At 38.3% G+C, this 22089-nt stretch overlaps 2 protein-coding genes across 5 annotated transcripts in view; one reads left to right on the top strand and one right to left on the bottom strand.

Moving 5' to 3' along the window:
• cbl (Cbl proto-oncogene, E3 ubiquitin protein ligase) overlaps positions 1-7058 on the top strand; it is a 32320-nt gene extending 25262 nt beyond the window's left edge. The window contains exons 7-17 of one of the 3 annotated variants that reach the window (XR_013797123.1): positions 49-136; positions 216-347; positions 430-654; positions 978-1109; positions 1275-1643; positions 1731-1822; positions 2416-2568; positions 2687-2796; positions 2888-3109; positions 3951-4472; positions 4722-5181. Coding sequence is in view for 1 of the 3 variants with exons in the window: in XM_079609303.1 (XP_079465429.1) it covers positions 49-136; positions 216-347; positions 430-654; positions 978-1109; positions 1275-1643; positions 1731-1822; positions 2416-2568; positions 2687-2796; positions 2888-3109; positions 3951-4219 (1792 nt within the window). In the remaining 2 variants the exon portion in view is untranslated. Of the gene's footprint in view, positions 1-48; positions 137-215; positions 348-429; positions 655-977; positions 1110-1274; positions 1644-1730; positions 1823-2415; positions 2569-2686; positions 2797-2887; positions 3110-3950 lie in introns of all 3 variants that reach the window. The other 2 variants (XR_013797124.1, XM_079609303.1) reach the window with 2 other exon arrangements.
• A 440-nt stretch (positions 7059-7498) lies between these two features.
• The window catches only part of mcamb (melanoma cell adhesion molecule b), a 30743-nt gene continuing 16152 nt past the window's right edge, over positions 7499-22089 (bottom strand). The window contains exons 2-16 of one of the 2 annotated variants that reach the window (XM_079609341.1): positions 17650-17768; positions 16990-17233; positions 16800-16870; positions 16640-16727; positions 16371-16550; positions 16031-16164; positions 15306-15438; positions 15077-15189; positions 14197-14338; positions 13907-14022; positions 13563-13719; positions 12263-12304; positions 10468-10506; positions 9872-9998; positions 8028-9553 (exon numbers count right to left, since the gene is read on the bottom strand). In XM_079609341.1, the coding sequence (XP_079465467.1) occupies positions 9439-9553; positions 9872-9998; positions 10468-10506; positions 12263-12304; positions 13563-13719; positions 13907-14022; positions 14197-14338; positions 15077-15189; positions 15306-15438; positions 16031-16164; positions 16371-16550; positions 16640-16727; positions 16800-16870; positions 16990-17233; positions 17650-17768 (1820 nt within the window). In that variant the 3' untranslated portion in view covers positions 8028-9438. Of the gene's footprint in view, positions 9554-9871; positions 9999-10467; positions 10507-12262; positions 12305-13562; positions 13720-13906; positions 14023-14196; positions 14339-15076; positions 15190-15305; positions 15439-16030; positions 16165-16370; positions 16551-16639; positions 16728-16799; positions 16871-16989; positions 17234-17649; positions 17769-22089 lie in introns of both variants that reach the window. The other variant, XM_079609342.1, reaches the window with a different exon arrangement.

Genomic DNA, 22089 nt, shown 5'->3' with positions numbered 1-22089 from the left:
ACTTCTCAGATCTTAAGTGCATCTTACAGACTGTTTATTCCTGTTTAGCTACCTTTTCCCAGATGGCCGCACTCAGAACCCTGACCTCACAGGGCTGTGTGAGCCCTCGCCTCAAGACCATATCAAAGTCACACAGGTCTGTTTTTGTTTTCATTCTATCAGTCAGCCACCTAAATCTTGAATCTTGATTAATACCCATCATTCATCTCCTACAGGAGCAATATGAACTCTACTGTGAGATGGGCTCCACCTTCCAGCTGTGTAAGATCTGTGCTGAGAATGACAAGGATGTGAAGATCGAGCCCTGTGGCCACCTCATGTGCACTTCCTGTCTCACAGCCTGGCAGGTAAAGCTGACGAACCTGCAGCCATCGGTCTGTTTAGACACATGTGCATGTTTTCTTCATTCTCTGTTCTTTTCTCTCATAGGAATCAGAAGGACAGGGTTGCCCGTTCTGTCGCTGTGAAATTAAGGGCACCGAGCCCATCGTTGTTGACCCCTTTGATCCCAAGGACCCCAATAGCGGAGGCTCCTACGGAGGCTGCAGGGGCATGTTTGGAGCCGAGGGTGCCCCTTCGCCCAGCTACGACGATGATGATGATGATCGTTTGGAGGATTCTCCTTTCATGATTAGCAAGCTTGTTGGTTCTAAAGTGAGAATAACTTTCTCTTAATGATATTATGGACCATTCAGCTTTGCTAAACCTGCAAAAAGATGTCACCTTCTACACCTTAACCTGTTTTTCAGTGCACAGAATTGATTTAGCTGTCACTTGTCTCAGTAAATATATGTATTTTGAATGTGTTTGTTCCTATTCTGAAGTTGAATATAGGAATTCCCACAAATCCAACCCAAATAACTTTTCCTGCAGACACTTCACTATTCCTCAGCCACAGATCGCTGTACCGGCTCTGAAATGATGGCTGGAGATTGTAATCCGTGTAGATGTATGCTGAATGCTTTGGCTTGTTTCAGGTGGAGAGGCCGCCCTCACCGCTGTCAGTCGCCCCTCAGGCCGCCGTTCCCCCAGTACCTCCTCGGCTGGATCTGTTTCCTCTCAGACCCACCAACCCTCCCGGGGCCTCTAGTCCAGGAGCCACATCCAAGGTAAATGCACTGCACGGAAAGTTTTTTTTACCCTCAGTTTGGAATCTATTAAGCATTCTTTTTAAACACTTCATAAGGGAATTTTAGAGTATGGAGTAGCAGAACATTGCAGGATGTTCAGGTGCTATTGCAGTTTTGATATCTAGTTTATCTTTCACAATCCAGGCCCCATCCCATCACAAGGACAAGCCATTACCGCTGCCCCCGGCTCTAAGGGACCTGCCACCGCCTCCCCCCCCAGACCGACCTCACCCTACCGGCTCTGACAACCGGCTCCCAAGACGCCCTCTCCCCAGTACACCCGGAGAACCTCCTCGTGACAAACTGCCTCCTGCCCCTCCTAACCGCAACATGCCGGACTGGAACTCCCGGCCTGTACCCAAAGCGCCATCACAGCCACCAGCAAGCGGAGAGTCTCGCGGATCGCGAGAACTCTCTAACAGACACTCACTGCCTCTCCAACTTCCTTCCACGCTCGACGCAAGAACAGAAGGCCCACGAAACAATGGTCCCCCCAGTCTTGACCACCAGCTGGTGAGGAGACACATTCCATATTTATACCATGACATAAGCCCAATTAGATTTATTTTTTATATAAACATTCATGTGTTCAATGTGCAGAGTCTCGTGTCATCCATTTCTGGGTCGGAGTACGACAACCCGAAAGTAAAGCCGTCTGCTTCGGCTAATGCCATCTATTCCTTGGCAATCAGGTAGGTGCCACAAACCCATCATAAAAGCTAGGGCTGCATCAAATCTTGAAATAAAACCGAAATCATGATATGGTTAATGCGATTAGTCGATCTCTTAGTGCAATTTAGTTCAATAAAATAATGCGCTGCTGGTAATGTCATTTTTGTATTAAATGCTCAATTTTATTGTCAATTGTGTAATTGCTATGTATTATTCTATTATAAAAACATTATTTTATAGTCGTATTGAATGGGTCAAAAGCTGTGGGGATTTCTTACTTTAATTATGTTTTTTTTAATGTTTTTATTATTCTGTTGGGCATTGTTTACTGAGGAATTTGTACTTGTAAAGAGTGAAGCCGAATGTAAACACCAAAATGTAGTTGTTGTTTTTAAATATAAATTCTTTCCAAACCAAGCTATTTAAGTCACCTGGTGAAATTTCCTGTATTTTTTCATATTGCAGTATATAGCGCAGACAAAACCCAAATCATGCCATGTCCATTTGTTCCTGTAGCAATAAAAAGAACGCCCCCCAACTTCCTGCACTATAAACCTGTTAGAAAAAGCGAGCAGTCACATGTATGTGTTGACTCTTCGTCCTGTCCTGACAGGCCTCTCTCAGCAGTTAAGTCGCAGACAGGGGAGGACGCCTCTGAGAACGATGAGGAGTCGGAGTACATGACTCCATCTTCTCGACCAGTGCTGCCCTCTGCTGCAGGGGAGGCTGTGCCCAGACCACCTCCTCCACTTTCTCTCAGTCCCAGGTAAAGTTCATTCACCAGCCATGGAGGTGCAGAGCACCAAAAGAGACACTCTGAATAGACTCACAAGCACATTTACAATCTCTGTCGGTGTACTAAAACTCAGCGTTTACTTCTCTAGAAGTTTGCTCAATGATTTGGAGTCAGAAAGCCCACAGATGTATGAAGCCATGTACAATATCCAAGCCCAGGCCCTCACCACCTCTGGACCACAACAGGCCAGAGACTCAGGTACTGTGATGTGTGAAGATCTTCATCTTCATACAGACAGTCTGCCAGTATATTCTGCCATGTGAAATACTGTGTGTCCGTCCTTGTTCAGATTACTCTGAATTGCCTCCTTTGACCTGCTCGAATGGCCTGAGGGATCCTGTTGGTGCATGTGGTGAGGAGGAGGAGGAGGAGGAGGAGGAAGAGAACAGCTATGACTATCCCAAGCCCCATCTACCTGCCAACCTAGCCCGACGCACGCTTTCAGATGTTAACCCCACATCCTCAGCCTTCAGCCGCCTTTCCATAGATAGCGAGCTTGGCGCAACCGCAAGTAAGTCATGCCCAGTGTTATTTTTATTTATTTGTGTGGGTGTTATATGGTTTATGGTTTGTGATATGGTTTATATATGGCACAAATGTGTATAATGACATGGGTATTACTTCATAAACATGATTCATGAGGACACTTCCTTTGCCCTCGTGAACCAAATGGCTTAAAAAACAAACAGTGATTTATTTGAAATTCAAAAAATGGCAAAAGTTTTCTGTGATGGGTAGGTTTAGTGTTAGGTGACAGAATATACAGCTTGTACTGTATAAATCTATTACACCTATGGAGAGTCCCCATAAACCACATGCACGTGTGTTATTTTTAATAATATTATGAATGTATTCATATTTTGAATCATATTTTTATATCTTTATTTTCTTTTTTTTTTGCTACTCAATTTGTAAGTTTTTGGTTTTAAATATATCTCTAAGTGATTCTTTTTTTTTTCAGGTTTTTTTTTTCTTCAGTTAATTCTTTTAGTAATACTTCAAGTAATATATTCCCCTAATAGTATTTTTATTTTATCCAACTCATCCATTTTCTTTTCATATGTTGGCATAATTTACTTTTGTCTACAAAAGCGCTTCATGCATTTAAGCATGAAAAGTGTCCAATCTTTTAGTTTATATTGTGTGTTATTGTAAAGTTTAAATGTATTTGCAGAGTAAATATAGTACTGTATAATTTCCGTTTTACACCTATATTTATTTTAGATCTCATTTCAGCCCCATGAGAGTGTCATGGTTTGCTTATTTTAGAACAACAACTGCAATGTGACCATTATCTCAGACTTCAGTGTGTAAATATAGAGACAGTTTTTATTGTAAATTGTCTTTGGCAGTCATGGACTCCTCCGAAGCCCCCGAGCGGCCTCCCAAGCCTCTCCCCCGCCGCATCAACTCGGATCGCAGGCCCAGTCCGGTTCCCCCCGGAGCGAGTCCAGGGCCCAGCCAGCAGATCAGCAGTGAGATCGAGCACCTCTTGAGCCAGGGCTACTCCCATCAGGACATCCAAAAAGCCCTTATGATTGCACAGAACAATATCGAGATGGCCAAGAACATCCTGAGGGAGTTTGTGTCCATCCCTTCTACTGCACATATCTTAACATAGCGAAACTTCTCTGAGCACCCAGTCTCGGGCCGGCCACACTCATCTCGCATTCATCTCGGACTCCAGAAGAGACGAGCGCGTACTGGCGCTCTGGCTCTGTGACCACGAGAGCCCCTTTCTCCGTAACACTTCTCGGATTCTCTGTCCTCCTCTGTGCGTGCGGAAGAGCGAGGGCTTCTTTGCGACCGCTTCTTCAGCCTGATGGCAACGCATGTCCTCTGAGGACAAAAACAAACAAAAAAGACAAAAACATGTATGTGTTTATATATGATTTAATATATAAATCAGAATATTGAGTATAGTTAATATATACACATGTATGTTGGAGAGGGTCAGGGTTAGCTGCAGAGATCAGGGCGTGTGAAGTATTAGGCCTCGGAGTTCGGATAGCTAAAGGGAGTTCAGTTAAACGGTGGACCGGTGTGGAAAAATGGCCTTTACTTGTGTTGCTTCGGTACATTTTGTTTTTGAGTGTAATTTTCATTTTCCGTCTGTCTAGTAGCATGCCGTACGTGTCGGTCTCCACAGCGCAGCCGCCCGTTTCAGAGATACCGGTCAGCCCAAAGCAACCCGTTCTCCGCCTGACCTTGACCTCCAGGGTACTGTGTGAACAATTTTTTTATTTAATTTTTTTTTAAGCGCGCGGTGGCGGCTGGCATCGGAAATGGGCTCTCCGTCAGCCTTGATACATCTGTGTAGCATTACTGTAACTGTACTGTACCATGAATTACACTTCCCAAATGTTTAAGGACAGCCAGTCCTTCAGATTCCCAGTAGGAACATGCTGATGAAGGGTACACGCATCGGATGTCAGGGGACATGTAACCAAATTGCTCTAATCTGAATGTGTCATTAATATGGTGGTCTCCGACAGACTTTTGTGAAGTAGTGTGTTTACTAAAGATAGTGTTCTCTAACAGATTAAAGGGCGACAGGTCGGACACAAAGTGAAACCGCTTAGTAATAAAAAAAGAGAGAAAAAAAAGAAGTATTTGCTTATAAAGGTCCAAGGCCTGGCCAAGTTTCTGTATTCGGTGGGGACTAAAATCACTCTTGGGGAGGTTCGGACTTGTGTATGAAGCTGTTCATCTTAGAAACCATTTCATTTGATCACCTTAATATATTGTTATTATTAATGTTGTTATTATTATTATTTGATTTATTGTTATTAATACAGAAGTGCTTTACTGCTGCTATTATTGTTAGTGCTAAACAATTAAGCCTTAAATGTACATTTGTGAATACTGTGTTTAACCCATTTTAAAGTGACAGTATCGGTTCTGTGTAATTTGGTAATGTAGCATACTTGAAATCAGAAGCAACTTGCGCAGGTGTGAGCCCTGCTTTTTTTTTTTTCCAGTCTTGTGTGTGTGTGTGTGTGTGTGTGTGTGTGTTTGTGCACATGGGACGTCTGTTTTCATCCAGGTACGTTGCGTTTTGCTTGAAATACATGCGTTTTCCTTCATTGAAATGATGAAATGTGTCACGGGGCTCATCGCAGAAGGCCTTATTTATGTTCTTTCCTTGTCCTACGAGGCTGTGGTGTTTACCCTGTCAGCGATCTTTCAGTGGCAGCCCTGTTCACGCCGTGATCGCAGTGCCCATAGTCCGCCTGCTGTTCGGGAGAAGGTTCTTCCCAATCTCCCCTTTATACTCAGGAATATAGTATATTTCAACAAAATCTACATTAGTGACTCCGTACTTTAAACCAGTGCAAGTCTGTCTCGTAATCAGGGTCAAAACAATTCTAGACTACTTTCAAGTCCCTCTCAATGACATCAGCATCATTTTCTCACCCTCGTGTTTTTCCACACAGGTTCCACAGAAGAAAGTCATACAGGTTTGGAATGACATGAGGCTCAGTAAATGATGCAATTTCCATTTTTGGGTGAATCATCCCTTTCATTTTTCGTGTTATTGCACCAGCACATTTGAATGCATTAGTAATCAGTTAAAGTGAGTCTGAGTCTCTCATGTGGGACTCGAGGTATATATATATACTTGATGATTGATGTCACCGACATCAAAACTGGCCCAGTTTATTCCCTACTAGCCCCTAGTGTTCTTGAAAGTGTTGCACTGGGATTGCAGGTACTTCCATGCTCAATCTTGTAGGTACACACATAACCTTGAGAGCTTACGGTCAGGCGAGCTGTTTATTTTACGTTGTAGGATGATAACTCTTGGTTTGTAGTTTCTGTTGCCTTGAAACATATGATGGTTTAATACTGATTTCTTTTTTTCTTTTTTTACTGCAACATATGAAGTCTAGAGATGAGATACACTTTTTTTTTATCATTTCATTTTACTGTACTACTATTTCTTGATATTGATGTGTGATGGACATGTGTGAGTTTGTGTGTACAATATTTGGCACAGTGTACCAATTTGTGCTATGATACTGTCACTTTAAAAGCAAGCGTGTAAAGTTACTTATACATAGAATACGTGGAAATGGCAATGTTTTATTTCATTTTGCATTCCTGTACATGTCAGAATTTTATTTTTGTTTACTGATGTGAATATTACTGTGAGCAGTGCCATATGTTTAGATATGTCTGTAATTTTATTCTGCTACCCAGAAAAAGGCCTTGTTAAAGTGTAAAGAGTGAATGATATCCCTCGTGAATTTTTGGAAAACGTTTCCATTGTCGCTTCTTTGGCTTGGTCGGTGACATGTTAGTGAATATCTGTCTGTTTACTAGAATGTCTCTAATCAGACCACAAGAGGGAGCTCTCTCCTCATTTTGCCATAACTTGCCTGAGTATTTCAGGGTTTCTTTCTTTTGTGCTAATTCTCATATCACTTTGAAGTATGCACAGCGCTATACTGTTAATTAAAACAATAGAACAAATATCATGTTCTCCTGTTTGTTTTTTCAATAAGACATGGCACAGATCTCTCACTTTCTAATTTGCCTTGCAAAAGTATGTGAACCCCATTATCATGATCAAATATTAAAGGGATAGTTAACCCTAAAATGAAAATGTTGTCATCATTTACTCACCCTCATGTTGTTCCAAACCTGTATGAGTTCCTTTCTTCTGTTGAACGCAAAAGAAAATAATTTGAAGAATGTTGATAACCAGACAGCTGACGGTAGCCATTGACTTCTATAAGATATATATCTATTTTCCTGCTATTGAAGTCAATGGCTACCGTCAGCTGTCTGGTTATCAACATTCTTTGATATATCTTCTTTTGTGTTCAACAGAAGAAAGAAACTTAGGTTTGGAACAACAAGAGGGTGAGTAAATGATGACAATTTTCAGTTTTGGCGGAACTATCACTTTAATAAGAATTGTTTTTTGGATCAAATATTAAACTCTGTTTTAAAAGTATTAGTTTTGTCAGTTAAGTGAATATAGGGAGGGGTGTAGGTATTCAATAATTTCAGCACTTAGGTTTGGTACTAACTTTTGACGTGAATAACTGGCAGTTTATCAAGTATTCCAGACATTTCAATATTGTTTTAATGTTTGATATTATAGATTTTCCCTCTGTCTCCAATTTCACTTTCCATATGGTATGGCATATGGTATGGTTCTTATCACTTTAAGAATTTGGAAATTTTTCGTTAATGACATGCCCCTGCCCTGTGTATATTGTTTTACTATGGATACGTTGAGCTGTAAATATTTAACATAAAAAGCATGATAAAAATTAAAGTGAACATTTTCAATTATTATAGGCATATAGAACAGCTCCCAGACAGCAACATAGTGTTGTGAAAGCCACACGTACCGGATCTGGGCCAACACTATGTTGCTGTTTTTGATTAACAAAAATAAATGGGCCAAACGGTGACAAAATGAAGGCTCTAGTAAACCAGCCATTTTAATAGAAATTTAAAGACAATTCAAAAACAAGCATTAACAAAAATACTACTGACAAACAAAAACAGTGTAGCATACCAGAGGAAATGAAACGCATGGTAAGAACTGTCGTACAGAGCCTGAGGGTCTGCTTTGGTTACCGTACAGGGTACATACTGCATAGATTAAGATACTTGCATTGGTACAACTTCAAAATATGGATCAAAAAAAAAAAAATCTAGTGATATAATACTGATTTGTGACCAAAAAAAGTATAAAAATATTTTTTTTTTCTACTGTTCCTCCATGTGTTAAATGAAGGAAGACTTACACATGCATTTTAATGTTCCCTCTCAAATTTAAAAATGGGAAAGTTGTAATGTAATTCTTTTAATATTTACAATCAGTGCAAGATGAGGACAGCAGGTCACTGCAGTGAAAAAATAATAATGGCAAAATACAGTTGAACTCTACAGGGAACTTCCACTTCTCTCAGAACATGGGGACATTTTTAGCTCAAACTTTGTTATGAATGTAACTCACTCAGCTCTCACAGTGAACATAAGGAACTTAATTTGATATAGCTAATAATAATAAAAAAACATAGGCATGACACGGACCCAAAATTTTGCTTACATATTTGGAAAAAGGTCAAACATGTCAGAGACTTTCCCTGACTAATGTATCTGTCCAGAAATTGCCCTCAAGCGTCATCACTGGGCATTTTTTCAGCGCTGATCCAGAAGAAGGTTTACAGTAGTGAAGACGGCTCGTAGTGTTTCAGTGCATGGACTATGATGTGGCAGAGGTGAGAGCAGGTTCAAAACACATTGACATTACATAGCAAAAAAACGATTCTTCGGCACTTGTCAAATGCCCCTCAACAATGGGACTTGCATTATTAAAAAGATATTCAGGCACAATCTTTCAAATGTTGTTTCAGGCATTTTAAATAGCTATATATATATATATATACAGTATTTCATATATATATGTACATTTTGTAAATACTGGAGCGGGGTCGTTCATGATGAACTTTTTTGGATCGGCTTGCTGTATATTGAATCAGTTTATAGCAGTTCAAATGCAAAACATGGGCAGAAAAAAAATAGAATTGAATAGGAATTAAAGCAGAAGGGTAATGTGGAAAAGCTGTGAGGTCTTTGAGCGCTCATGTTGGGATTGACCCTGAGACGGAGCGCTGTGGGACAGAGGCCGCTAGCGTCTCTCCGCTTGTCCGTGTAGTTTTCAGTCTTTGACTCTAATTGAAAGGAAAGATCATCAGGTTTTCGTGGCACGTTGTGTGTCAGCCTTACAAATCTTGGGTCTTGTTTAAGATTGGATTTGAGTTCAGTGGGCTGTAAAAGAGCTAGTAATGTGAATCTTTGCTCAGAAGCAATGACCTATACAGTAGGTGACTTTTTGTCTCCGTTGACTCCCTGTAGAAGCACCGCCTCTTCAGATTTACCGCTCTTCATCTCCATCACAATATCATCCTTGCTGGCCTTTTCCTTCGTGCTGGGGAAAGAAAAGCAGCCGATGAGGCATTCATGTTTTCTGTCATGATGGTATTGGCAAATACTTAAATGTACATCTCTCCAGACACATACTAGGAAATTAAGGCGACTACTTTTAGACTATTTAGCTTTATAAGTTTACGTTCAAGTTTAAAAAATTCATCGCAGATTTATATTTTATTTCAGCTTAAAACATTTGAATAGTTTAAGTTAATAACAACACTGATTTTAAAGGTACAGTGTGTCATTTCTGTGGCATCAAACGAACCCACAAATTCAAACATATTTCTAATAATTTTCTTTTAATAAAAGCGCATACAAATCCTGCTTTCCCGAGCGTCCGCAGGGCAGCCTTCCTTTCTTGTAGAGGAAGTAGAGCACACTGCCCAGTATGGCTATGAGGAGCAGGCAGATGATGATGACCGCAATGGCTACTCCGCTGCCACCTGAGGGTCAGAGGGGAATGCACGTCAGTACCTCGACAGATCACAGGAAAAGCTCACACCTAAAGTAAACCCTGATAGACATACGTTGGGTGAACATTTCCTACATGTCTAACTGAAACATACAAGGTCTTTGCTGAAACACTTCATTTCCAAAAAGGTTGTGAGTAAAGTGATCTGAATGTGCTGGGTACAACAAAACAAAAGCAGTGATGATGTGTGTCGTTGTATGAGCGATAATACGAGCAAAGCAGTCTGGATTCATTCATTCATTCATTCATTCATTCATGAAGGGCAAGATAGGTAAGTGCCACCATCCTACCTAAAACACGCATCGATGGCCATTGCTGATTATTTAGACCAGTTTGGTTAAAGTGAAGATTAGCATAATAAATGATTGCTTTCACGCAGCGTGGAAGGGTGTTTGTGTGAGCGAGGCTGGCGTTGGCCATGACAAAGCTGCAGTACAAACCTTTCTGCGGCTGTTTTGGTGTAATGGTAAATCCTGTTGCTAAGACGCAAAGGCATTGAGTTACCACATAGGCAGTGTATTAATACATCAATTCAATTAAATTTTTATTTATATAGCGCCATTACAACAACCAGAAAGGTGCACAAGGCGCTTTCCTTAAAGCACATTTAAAAAAAGACAGCAGTATATAAAAATTACAAGTTAAAACCAATTTAAACAGTAAAACAAAATAGATAGCACACCGAAAAAAAGAAAAAAAAGTGATTATGTGTTGAAAGCCCTCTTGAAAAGAAACGTCTTCTACTGCGATTTAAAAACACTAAGCACAGTTATGTTACGAAGGGGAGTAGGTAAGGCATTCCACAAAGTAGGTCCCTGAATGGCAAAAGATCGGCCTCCAAACTTTTTATATCTAAACTTGGGGATAATCAAAGAGGTGTACTGAGAGGAGCGGAGGGTTCTGGCAGGTTGGTATACAGTGACCAGCTCGGAAAGGTATGCCGGGGCCAGACCATTGATGGCCTTAAAAACAAACATCAGAACCTTATACTCCACCCTAAACCGTACCGGGACCCGGTTTCAGCCGAACATCAGTTTTATTATAATTAGACCATGGGTGCTGTCCTGGACTCTTAGATGAAGTTACTGGTATAACGTACATTTTAGTGTCTTGTCGCTGCTCTCCTTGTTAAGTGTAAACCAGTGGGGTTTAAACTGTGGTCTAGGGACCTCAGGGGTTGCCAACGGTCTTCGTTTTTGGGTAGAAAATAGTCATATTAAAAAAAATTCTATAAAATAATATATATACTTTTTTATTATAAAATAATATATTACAAATAATATATTTATCTTACTAAAGCCTAATTTCCCTAATATTATTTGCAATATTAGCCTATATTAATTCATTTTAACAAAATAAAATAATAATAAACATATATATATATATATATATATATATATATATTCCATTTTAGTAAACACAAAATAGATATAAAAATATATCATATTTAATTTAAAACTTATGATATAATTTTCCACATTTCATTTAATTTCTTTAGGATTTATTACATTTACAAATAAAAGTTTATTATTTAATAATTATGTGTAAAAATATGTAATATTTTGCTAATCTTAATAAAATTTTAAATGTAATATATTTTAATAGTCAATCATTTAATTTTGGTCCACATACATGAAAATATACAGCTACTTCTATATTTTTGACAGCAATATATTTTTATTGCTATTAACTTGTGTTGCATCTGGTTAGATCACGATGCTAGAAGCATCCGCTGACATTGAGACGGCTCATTTTGCTCGTATAACTGTTTATTTTCCTGACTACAGGCATAAACAGTCTCAGAGATGAGGGCTCTGAGGACCGCCATAATAAGGAACGCAAAAGTCAGCTGATATCCCAAAGTGAGAGTAGCTGCTTCGCCTCATTTGCCCTGATGCCAAACGCTCTGGTCCCATGAGGTCACAGGCGGTCGGCCAGGCCTGATGCCAAGCCTGCCTTTGTCCACATGAGAGCATTTTCACCATCAACCCCCTTCTTCTGTTACAGTAAAACTGCTCTGTGTTCAAACACGCACTGCTTTTGACTGCACCTCCAGAATAAATACCACATCAGCGGCCCTCTCAGATGACTGTTTATACGGCACAGATACTGCTTTTGTCATTAATTCTCAAGTGTGTGTGTTCTGTTACAGTCTAAATACGGTGACTCGCTGCATTCATGGAAGTAGATGAAGAATTTACAAGTATTTTTGGAGTGAAAGCTTCAGAAACATACCTTTAGGGCTGATGGCTTGGGTTGTCGTTGTCACACTTGCAACTACAAAAGAAAGATGGTATGAATGAGGTTGTATTTTATTTTTATTTTTTTACTCTTAACTTAAAATGTACAATACTTAAATAAATTGTAAACTTTTTTTTCTGTGCAATACATGTTTTTTTGTCTTGATTAGTTAATTTATAAACTAATACATGTTATATACTAATACATTCTTAACATTAAAACCAATATGAACTAACAGTGAACTAACTATTTTAATTGCAAATTAAAGTTAAAATCACATGAATTTAAATAAAGATTATAATGATCAAAACACTTTGAAGTGTTTTATGCATTATGAAGTACAAAACACTTCATAATTAAGGTTGCATAGTTATTAATGCAATAGCTAACATGAACTAACAATGAACAAAAACATTTTTTTTTAAAGAAATTAATAAATTTATTCAGCGACGACACATTAAATTGTTTAAAAGTCTCATTAAAGACACGACGATGTTACAAAAGTTTTCTATTTCAAATAAATTCCATCAAAGACTATTCATCAAAGAGTCGGGGGGGGGTGGGGCTGGGGGGGGTGTTTCTTGAGCAGCAAATCAGCATATTAGAATGATTTCTAAATGATCATGTGACACTGAAGACTGGAGTAATGATGCTGAAAATTCAGCTTTGATCACAGGTATAAATTACATTTTAAAATGTATATTAAAATAGAAACGTTTTATTTTAAATGTTAAATGACACTGAAGGGTGTTTCTAGTTTGGAAACAGTTGAAATGACAATAAACAAGTGTATGTTGTGAACGAATAATTTGTAGAGATCTGCCAGAAGAAGCCGTCAGGATGAACAGCCGATTTGTACGGATACATCTGATGACCAAACTACATTGGGATTTGTGAACGCGGTTTGTGTTCATATTGCGTGTTTTTAGCAAACCGTACAATAAGATGAAATAGAACCGTACTCAGATCACCTCTCGAGATGGTCTCGGTTCGGTTCGTTTTAAAGGGGTCTGAGATCGTTTGGAGTGTTCACATATGGGCCAAAAATCACGCGATCCGCGCTCAGACCCCTGAATAGGACCAAGTGTGAAGACACCCATAATTTTAGTATAGACATATTTTTTACATTTCAATTCTGTAAAAAGAATATTCTTGTCCATGATACAGACTGCATGAACTAGAGTTAATATAAGACAAAGATGAATCTAGTTTTTTCAAATGTGGAAACGGTATTCATAAACATAATATACATTTTAAGTAGAGGAAATCATATAGTCCGAAAACAAAAACTCACTTGCATCAATGCTGAGAGAATCCTCGTCTGTCCCGATCTCATTGTCGGCTGTGCAGTTGGCTGTGAGTGCAGATGTGGCCTTCACAGAGATCATGCTGACAACACCAGTGTCTGTACTCTGGGTCTCCACATTCAGCACAGGGACAGGCTTGCCCGTCTATATATATATATTGTCAAGGTAATATACATTTAAAAGAATCTATAAAACTGATTAAGCATGTTTTCACTCACAACTGCGCAATGAAGCTTACAATGAAACTACCCTTATAGTCTGATAAGTTACAAGCAAAAGATGTTTGGAATTGTCCCTGATTGGTCAGAAACACAGAGTGATGTAAGGATACCCATCGGTCAGAGAGGGTCCAGGTGATATTGGGGATTGGGTAGCCTTGTGCATAGCAGGTCAGGTTAACAGGACGGTCCGCATTATTGGTCGAATTCACTGCTATCTTAGGCTTTCCTAAAGCAGGTTTAGACACTTTTAGTCATGAAAGCAAACATTTTTGGTTTTTGTTTGTTTTTCTGTAACATTGATGATGTTTTTATACTGAGCTAATGACATTTTCTACCCCCAACCCCTGAAAGAAATGTTCCTGAATTGAATCCAAAGTTGATTTCAGGTTTTATTACCCACCTCGCACACTGATTTGCACAGACTTCTGTCCTCGTAGCTCAGGCAGGGAACGGACCATCACTTCACACGTATACATCCCAGCGGTGTCATAGGAGGCATTGCGTAACTCCAAAACATGCCCCCCTACTTCTTTTGAACCATCCTGCATTGAAACACACCGTCAAATAGATCCGTTTACAAACTTGAGCATTTCAAGAGCACTGTTTATCAAAAAGATTTATTGTATTCATGCTGGATATTATTTAGGTTGTAGTTTTTATCTTGTGTCTTAGTCTTGAGATCTTTGGAAAACACTTAAACGTGGTCTTGGTTTATATTTGAGTTTTATTATTTAAAGTCTGGGTTTTAAAACTCTTGATTTAGGTCTCTGTGTAATGATCTTAGTAGTCTACACTTGTAAAAGTTTGGGGTCATTAAAACATTTTTTTTTTAAATGAATTACTTTTATTCAAGGATGCATTAAATTGATCAAAAGTTACAGAAAAGTATTTTTATTTTGTTCATCTATTATTCATCAAAGAATCATGAAAAAAAATGTATCATGGTTTCTTCAAAAACATTAAGCAGCACAACTGTTTTTAACATTGATAAAGAAATGTTTCTTGAGCACAAAATCAGCATATTAGAATGATTTCTGAAGGATCATGTTAACATACAAAGACTGGAGAAACGTAATAGTAATTGTAATAGTATTTCACAATATTACTATTTTTGATCAAATAAATGTAGCCTTGGAGAGTATTAGAGATTTCTTTAAAAAAAATACAAATAAAAATCTTACTGACTCCAAACCTTTGAATGGTAGTGTATTTCCAGAATCCTAAAATACATAAATGAGATCATTTATGTGATTGTTTTTGAGTCCATCTTATTGTTGTACCTTATGCCATGCTGTGTATGTGGGTAAAGAAGACAAGGCGTTGCAGGTTAAGGTGAGATCTTGCATCTGGTCCAGAACTGTGTCCTCTGGTGTCACCACAATATGATCCAGATCTAAAAAAAAAAAAAAAAGACAAAAAGTGTGTTCTCACCATGGAGAGAAAAGCCGACATAATCTCACCAAAATCTGCCATAGCGCGGCCAGGAACCGCTGAGGAATGTGCTCTTACAGTGTACTGTGATACCGATGGAGCCCTCAACTTCAGTGTCTGTCTCAGGGTCAAATGACTGGCACCCATACGTCCCACTGTCTGATCGCGTGACGTTCTCCAGAATCCATATTCCAGTCCCTTCACCCGACATCTGAAATTGACAAGTGAAAATAATTAAAACAGCAATGTACTCCAGAACTGCAGGTGATCAAATGAATATTTTTACATGGTTGACAGATTTCAGAACAGCTGACATTTAAGTTCATTTGTATGGCGCTTTTCACAATAGATTTAGTTTCAAAGCAGCTTCACAGAAAATGCATGTTTCAACATTTCAATCAGGAAGTTTTCTGTTATCAGCCCGAGATTGTCAAAGTAATGTCCATATCCCAGCTAACACAAATATGTTCTGGGAACGTTTTGCTAACTTTCCCATTAAGTTATGAAAACATTTCTGAATGTTCTCTGAACATTTATAAAATCCTTTTTTTGAACAAGAAGTAACATTTAAAACCGTTAGACGAACGTCCAATTAAAACATTTCAGAAAAAAATCCAATAAATAACGTTTTGAGAACATTATTAAAGACTAGATAACGAACGATCATTCTATTAACGTCGTTGGAAGAATATTTGTTCATAGCCCTAAGAGAGCCTTGCTAGAACGTTAGCCGAAGTTCGTACACTTCATGTATTCAGTTAGGCAGACAAAACATGTATGATCACATCTTGATTATGTATTACCTCTTCATCATTGAAAGTGAAAGTAAAAACGGGCTGAGGTTTTCCATTTCCCTCACAATAGATCTCCACGGTGTCGCCTTCTTTTATGAGCCTGTCGGGTGGATTTATGGACAGTGTTACCTCTGTTGTAGGGTCTGAAATGATTAAATGAAATAGTAAGACACTGTGCATTGTGCTTGGTAGATTCAATAGATGGCAGCACAGAGCACTGTCCACAAATAAATGATAATTCTGCTGTCAATCCACAGGAGAAAGAAAGTAATACAGGTTTGGAATGACATGAGAATGAGTAAATGTTTACTCTTTAAAGTTATAATAGGCTGAAAAGATGTTGACTTACAAAAAACTGTGATTTTGATTGGATTGGACTCTGCCATTTTTAATGCACCAGGGACAAAATATTGGACCTCACAGTAGAAAATGGCATCTTCATCTTCCCTTATGACCTTCATGAAAAGTTGACTCTCCAATTCGAGCAGGCCACTGGCTTTGACCGTCACTGACTCCTTGATCTCTATCTCTAAAGGGGATGCAGATGGGTTTTTTGTCATTGCCAAATATAATCACATTTTGTTTTGTAGAATGTTGACTGAATGGCCCTGTATTTACCACCAACTGAGGGTTGGAGAGGGAATCTGTCCTTGTACCATGTGATGTTGGGTCTAGGATACCCGTTGTCAACTTTACATTCTGCAACCTGAGTAAAAATACCATAATTATGTAAAGTTCATGAATATGTTCAAAAACAAGTGGTTGTGTTGAGCTCTACCTTTGATGGCTCATTTTTAGTAACAGAAATCCCTGTGTGTTCAAGTTTAATCACAGGTAGAGATGGCGAGTCTACAAGAGAGAGCGGTTTTAGTGTTAGGATAAAGGTGAAAATAGGTCAAGCAGCATATGGTGGTGATCCCTTAGCCTGGCCAGGCTATTCTACAAGGGACAAGCCTGTTTTGTCTTACTGAATACTTGGAGACGAGTGTGTCCTTCACCACTGTCATTCAACACATTGTGCACCATGCAGATGAACTCCCTCTGGTCACTCAGTTCCACCGTGTCAATGGTCAGAACGGTGCTTCTGACAGCATTCTCAACGCCATGACTGACTTGGATCCTCCCGGCATAGTCACTGCCCTCTTCGATGATCTCAGTCTGATTATCATAGTAGTAGATTCTTATCCTGCTTTGGTCCTTGCCTGGCAATTTCTGTACAAAGTCAAAAATAGTGATGTTCATATTTCCACATTTATTGTATGTCTATGGATTTGTTTGTATATTCTATTGAGGTTATTTGGGTGAAAAACTCCAAAAAACATCTATATAATTTTTCACCCTAAAAACACAAGATATGCAGAAATATAATATCTCATTCTCAATGAAAAAGATCATTCTCAATAAAATGTTTTGGAAATATTGTTCATTAATTGTTCTTCTATTTATTGAAAATATTTCATACTATTATAAAAAAAATAATTAAACAACAATATAAGTATACATTGCATGAGTACATTACAGTAACGAGAATAAGATACTTCAGCAAAGATCAGTATTATTTTCAGATTTTTGGGGTGATAATTGTAAAACAAAAGTTATTGTAAAATATGAATATGCCTGTTTCTCACCGTAAACCAGACTATCATCGTTGCTGGTTCATTCAGAGTGTATATACAGGGGATCTTGGCCTGATCTTTTAAATATACATCCACCCTGTCTTCCATGCTCACATCCACTGCGGCCCATGCTAATAAAAAAAAACATCAAAACACAACGATTTGTCAATAGGCCTAAACTTTGTACTGTCAAAGAAAAGTCGAATCCACAAAATAATGAGGCTCAAAGTCTATTTGTTGGATATTTTTTGTGATCCCTATTCCCTGAACCCCTTCAGAATATAATTTGAATGTAGTGACTCCTTAACAGGAAATGGGGCATGGGGAAGACCACTTCTGATTGGACCACGCCAGCCATGTTCCCATGTCAAATGCTCGATAGTGGGAGCAAAGCAGTTGAGGGAGAAGTATTATGAGTGGAATTTACTGAGCCCACCCATGTCCATGTAGCATTCCCGCATGTCACGCCTCAGGAGGAAGAAAGACTCGATTTATCTAGAGAATAAATGACCTACTGTTTGCCAGGAATGAGCTGTTCACTCCATTAAAGCATCTTAAAGCTTTCTGAATCATGAGGAGGCTGAAACTATTCATCCTCAAAAACATGATCACTAGAAGACAAAAAACAAACATCTACAAGTTATTCTGGCATGCTGCTTGTTTGTTCTGTGAGGAAAATGGTTGGCTAACTCACTTCACAGCGAAGGTGCATAATCTAAACTTGCATTTCCAATTGATTTTTGCGAATGTTCTTCGGTAACCTTTCAAATATATTGTAAATGGCCTTTCTGGCCTCTATGTGGACCTGTGGGCACTACAAGGGGATAATTGAGTATGAAGGATGCTTTCACATTACAGAAATCTGATTAGTTTCTCCCAACAAAGGCATTTCCGGTGCATTAGCGACATTAGCACAAGGTCGACAATCTTTGTTGTGGATATCAAACATTCACCTTGTTCATGGAGTACAAAAGGGAGGACCAAGGTATCTATAATGCCACGTTTCTGAAGACTAATGTGGTGATGAAACAAATGCTCTTATTTTTCAAACAAACTGAATTAAATCCTTGATATTTCGATATTTATATTGGTGGTGCTGGTGGTTTAGTTAGCATGCTAACGTTGTGCTGTCTTTTGAGTGTCTCACACCAGCATGCATGTGTGTATGTACATTACCATAAACGTTTGAGGTCAGTAAGATTGATAAAGTACGACAGTAGATATTTATAAAGTTACAAATAAATATCAATTTCAAATAAATGCTGTTCTTTTGACCTTTCTATACATCATCCTGAAAAAAGACAAAAATATGAAGCCGTTTTCAAAATTGTATTCAGCATTGATAATAATATGAAATGTTTCTTGAGCAGCAAAACATCATATTAGAATGATTTCTGAAGGATCATGTGACACTGAAGACTGAGTGTGATGCTGAAAATCCAGCTTTGCTGTCCCAGGTATTTTAAATAAAAAACATTGAAATACAAAAAATATTTCACAATATTAGTTTTTACTTTATTTTTCATCAAATTAATGTCGCCTTGGTGAGTATATGAGACTTCTTTAAAAAAAAAATGTTATTTCAGAGCCCAAACTTTTAAATGGTATTGTGTATTTAAATATATATATATATATATATCAAGATCTGCCTTTCTTAAGATAAGAATCATTACAATGTAAATCTGTAATCATCTATAAGCATAAACACCCAGAATTGGGCGTCATAATGACTAGCATTTCCCTTGATACAACCGTACAGATTACAGAGATAAAATGAAACATAAGAAAGAATAACAGTGTACTCCAATATCTTGCCCAGCTAAAAACGATATGCAGACAAATGAGTCTGCCAAGATGCCACGGCAGCAACCATGCAGAACAGAACATAACAAGCTTCAATTATAGTTAAGAGATTTAGACACACTAAGCAGTTTGACTGATTAAACATGCCACTCTTTTTAGGCATAGAAAAGCTCTCAGACAAAAAAAGAATGACCAAAAAAGGAAGAGAGACTTTATAATGTGCCCGTGAGCCACTGTTGACAGCCTGGTGTCTCCACAGTCTGGAGTGCAGATATCCGTTACTGATGGGTTGTTTTGTGTCATCAGCCGAGTCAATATTAATATAAGTTCTCCTTTCAGAGCACCAGAACTGGGCAAACAGTGTGACAAAAGAACAATGAAGCAGAAGTTTTTGCCTGGGTTTCAAACAAAAGACTTTGAGCAGGAAGACACAACTAAAGGTTTCCCTGCAAAGCTGTGAGACATGTAGTCCCAGATGAGCCCAATATTAAGCAGCTGTTCTGCCTCTTTACCTTTACACAAGTTAACATCAAAAATAGCACATCCTGTGACTGTTGGATGAGAAATAGAGGTAAAGAATGACATTTTCCTCAGACAATAAAGAAATCCCCCCCATGAAATCCTGAATGCACAGCGAGAGAACAACTACCGACAGGAAGTCACAGATACAAGAGCGTATTAGCATCATAACATGTACATTTACATGTAGATACACTAATACACAACAACGAACTCTATATTTTTAATAGGGATCCACAATATTTACACAATAAAGAGTTGTTGACTGATATAAAACATTTTTTTAAATCAGTCAATATTGTATATTTAATTGTGAATACATTTCCTTTATTTTTCTATTCAGCCTTTGCCATCATCTAATGCTCACATAAGGTAAATCATTAAAAACCCTAATAATTTAATTACACCGATAAAAAGTAATCTTTAGCAAATTTGTCTAAATTCACTTTCTAAGTTCACAGAAATAATGTAAAATTGTAATATCGGACATTTTCAAAAAAAAAAAATCTTTATCTATATCAGCCAGAATTTCACTATCAGAGCATCCCTAATTTTTTAAAGGGGTACACTATTTAACTTTTTTTGTACATAATTAACTCTTTCCCCGCCATTGACGGAATTTTCTGTCATTTATGAGACAACACTTCCATTTCAATTTATGTAATTTTCCAGGTTGCCGTGTTATCACTGTTAAACTGTTTTGCAGCAGTTTTTAACGCATCTTCTTAAAAAAAAGGCAAAAAAAGGAGCAGAAACAAGTGATAAAAGCATTGCTTATGCACGTTGTAGAAAAAAACAAGATTTTCTCAGCTCTCAGTTAGCAATCTGTTCAACAAAATACCTCAATGACCTGCTGAAAAAAGTCGGGGCCCGGAGATTCTTCACCACCCTTTTCTCCTCTAACGGGTTGGTTTTCGTGGGAAATTGTGTCACTCGCCCGTCATGTGCTTGTCTCGTCATATCCGTAAATACAGAAAAGCTGCTCCGGCTACTTTGGCGCGTGTATATGGTGTGGGAGTGGCATAGGTGTCACAATAAGCTAAAAGGTTGATGAAGCACACTAAATCTCCACCCATTTAAAAAACACAGAACAGAGGAGAGTCTGCTGGCAAAAAAGAGAAAGCAACAGAGCTCGTAATAAAACAAGAATCAACACTGACTTGGCTTTTTGGAGATGGTGAAAACTGATGGTTGTAAAAGCGACACGGAGATGACTTGATTATTACTCATCAGGTGAGTAAGGTATTTTATTTTAACAGATAAATCGCACTATGTAGCTCTCTAGCGGAGTTCATTGTAAAGCTATATCTATTGTGAAGGGTCATGGTAGTACTGTGCTGAAATGTATGTCTATTAAAGTGTATAGCTAACCTCTTCAGCTAGTCAGCTTGAGATCCTTTCCATCTAAACCATATATATCTCTTAAGCCTAAATGTTGTATGAGCAGTAGATATAACCATACTCATCCACACATTCATGGTCGCAGAGCCAAAGCACAATCAAAACCACAAAATGCATGCAGTCTTTTTTTTTTTTTTAACAGTGTACCTTTATGGTTTCTTTAATTTATTTGTGTATCTGGTCATGTAACAAGAACATCAGAAAAAAACATACAATAGTATTGATATATGAATGCCTGTGCATGATACTCCAGTGCTATATGGGATCTTTGAACTCATCTGACCTTTGTGACAATTCAACAGTCCAGCATGTATGAGACTATACACTATATATACACTATACACTGAATCATGCCATATTCTAGTCTGAGCTGCTCATAATGAGCTTATAGAAATCCCTGACAGCCTTTGAAGCTAGCCAAGCAGCTGGGCCTCGAAAAGGGGAAAAAACGGATGGTTTCTTCCCAAACATTCAATTATTAAAAGGGTGGCAAAATGCCCTTTTCACAAGATGTAAAATAAATCTCTGATGTCCCCAGAATGTGTGCGCGAAGTTTTAGCACAAAATACCCCACAGATATTTTTATATAGCATGTTAAAGTTGTCACTTTTTGAGGGTTTGCAAAAACGCATCGTTTTGTGCCTGGCCCTTTAAATGCAAATGAGCTGCTGCAGAGGGCGGGGTTTCACGTGTGTGTGTGTGTGTGTGTGTGTGTGTGTGTGTGTGTGT

This window comes from Phoxinus phoxinus, assembly GCF_949152265.1.
Source record: "Phoxinus phoxinus genome assembly, chromosome: 4".
Taxonomy (NCBI): domain Eukaryota; kingdom Metazoa; phylum Chordata; class Actinopteri; order Cypriniformes; family Leuciscidae; genus Phoxinus; species Phoxinus phoxinus.
This window is presented reverse-complemented; position numbering and strand designations above follow the sequence as displayed.